We start from the raw sequence: 2,500 nt of genomic DNA, 5'->3' as shown, positions 1-2,500 counted from the left end.
AGAGTGTGTGAGAGAGAGAGAGAGAGAGAGAGAGAGAGAGAGAGAGAGAGAGAGAGAGAGAGAACGACATACAAATAGATAGACAGGCACAAAGACTAATCGCTTTAATAAAAAAAAACCCAAAACCAAAACATCCAAAAGACAGCCAAAAACCCCCCCAAAAACCCCCAAAAGACATACAAAAACCCACCCACAAAAACCCCCCAACAACTCACGAAGTCTTGCGGTCTCTGCCTCACTGCTGCTGTCAATAGTGCCACGTCTTCTTGACCCACTTGCCCCCCACAAATTGGTTGTCTCCCCTTGTTCTGTTAAGTTCTTTGTTTTATCCACAGATATTTCAGTCTGAAAAAAAATTAAATATATGTGAAAATCACAAATCAGGGCAGTTACAACACAGTTATGAGCCTGACAAAAATCAGCCCATGTACAATTCTACTGAGCTTGAACGAGAAATGTCCCCCCTTTGGGAATGGCCTAAAGACACTACAGTCTGAGGCACTGTAAATCAACACATTTCCACGTGATTTTTACAGAAAAAAGTTGATTAAAAACAGGCACAAAATTTAAATCTTGTTTTCAAGGACTCTCAAGCTATTGGAGTTACCAGACTTTGGCAGCCTTTTTCTCACTTATTTTACGTCTCAAATGGAAGAATTTTGAAGATTGGAATTTCTGACAGTACCCATCGTTGACTGGACAATAACATAAATTAATTGCTGCAAAGACTTGAAGACCATCAGTAATTGGTCACTTTTAAACACAAGGCGACTATCCCGCAAAATGTTGTTTGGAGAAAATCAAAGGTAAAGTTTTTGGACCCTCGTTCAGTTTCTTTAAAAGTCAAGGAGAATTTTCTCTATAACCAAACAAATACACACACCAATGGAACCAAGCTGCTCCTATAGGTAGGACAATGCCCACTTTTGGTGTAGGTCAAGATTTCTGGAGACCCCAGAAATCTGGGTTAGCCCGTTTGTTCTTAAAAGCGACCAGTTATTGCAATTGTAAATTTTTCATTCCATCATCATCATCATCATCATCATCATCATCATCATCATCATCATCATCATCATTCTCATCCTCATTGTCACCATCACCGAAAAGTCAAGGAAAACAATCTTAATTTCTTTTCTTTTTAAATAAGAATCCTCCTGGGAAGGGGGAGGGGGGGGGGAGCTTGAAGGAAATTTCATCTCTGGTACATAAGCCGCTAGATCTTTTAAAAATCCTTGGTCCTCCCAATTGTTATATATACTCTCTATTTTTGGCAGAGTCTGCACCACCAGATTCTGAAACCAGAGGCCATTTTTCTCACCTCTGCACTGCTGCTGTTGCTGTTGCTGTTGTTGCTGTTGCTATCGTTTTTCTGGCTGTTTCTGTGAACACTTGTTGCCCCAAGTTTTGGCTTTTGAGCGATGGGCTGCCAATAGAAATAACACAGCTTGAAACAATGCACTTTTATACTACAAGCCACATTGAGATTGAGATTTTTAAAAAAAAGGTTTATTTCGCTCATATGACCTAATGCAGTTGCGAGCGCCTTAAAACCCCATACTAAACAACTAAGAAGATTTATTGAGCATTTTACAGCACTTGCAGCAGAAAAAAGTCACACAAGTGTCGGAGATTAGATGTGTGTGACAAGAGAGTAATAAACACAAAAATGAAGGAGGAGAGGTAAGGATGATAGATGCTTGGTAGGGAGGAGAGATAAGGATGATAGATGTCTGATAGGGAGGAGAGATAAGGATGATAGATGCTTGATAGGGAGGAGAGATAAGGATGATAGATGTCTGATAGGGAGGAGAGATAAGGATGATAGATGCTTGATAGGAAAGAAGGGGCACACCGCACCAGAGCACCCACCAAACACATAAGAGCATTATATTATTTAAGGAAGGTGTTAATAAGTGCGACTACTAAAATACAACCCATTTTTTGTAATAAAAAATAATAACCTCAAAAAAAACAACACCAACGACAGCAAAAACAACAAACAAACAAACAAAAAAACAAAACGAAACATGAAAAAACAAATGAAAAATAACCCCGCACACCACCACCACAAATGAAACAATGACAAAAAAACACTACCAAAACCAAACAAAAACCAAACAACAAACAAACAAACGAACAAACAAAAAGGAAAGAAGGAGGGGAGATAAGGACGATAGATGTTTGATAGGAAACAACGAGCAAACCACACCAGAGCACCCGCCAACCACCCACTTACAGGCTTTTCTCTTCTGACTGATCTGCTCTTCGAGGCTTCCGCTGTCGTTTTGTCTGAAAAGAAAAAGAGCTCTTCTGATGAAAATAATACAACAGCAAAGAGCAGCAACAACAGCAACAGCAGCAACAACAACAGCAATAATGAAAACAACAGCAACAGCAGCAGAAAGAACAACTCAATAATGAAAACAACAGCAACAGCAGCAGAAAGAACAACTCAATAATGAAAACAACAGCAACAGCAGCAGAAAGAACAACTCAATAA

General features: G+C 39.4%; 1 protein-coding gene across 1 annotated transcript in view; it reads right to left on the bottom strand.

The window, feature by feature from the left end:
• LOC101863251 overlaps positions 1-2,289 on the bottom strand; it is a gene marked incomplete at its 5' end in the record, with an annotated part of 62,352 nt that extends 60,063 nt beyond the window's left edge. The window contains 3 exon segments of the mRNA XM_013080460.2: positions 216-345; positions 1,319-1,423; positions 2,237-2,289. Of these exon segments, the coding sequence (XP_012935914.1) occupies positions 216-345; positions 1,319-1,423; positions 2,237-2,289 (288 nt within the window).
• Between the last annotated feature and the right edge of the window lie 211 nt (positions 2,290-2,500).

The sequence above is a fragment of the Aplysia californica genome, unplaced genomic scaffold, assembly GCF_000002075.1.
Source record: "Aplysia californica isolate F4 #8 unplaced genomic scaffold, AplCal3.0 scaffold00087, whole genome shotgun sequence".
Lineage (NCBI taxonomy): Eukaryota > Metazoa > Mollusca > Gastropoda > Aplysiida > Aplysiidae > Aplysia > Aplysia californica.
Note: the sequence above shows the minus strand (reverse complement) of the source record. Positions and strands in the feature narration are given on the sequence as shown.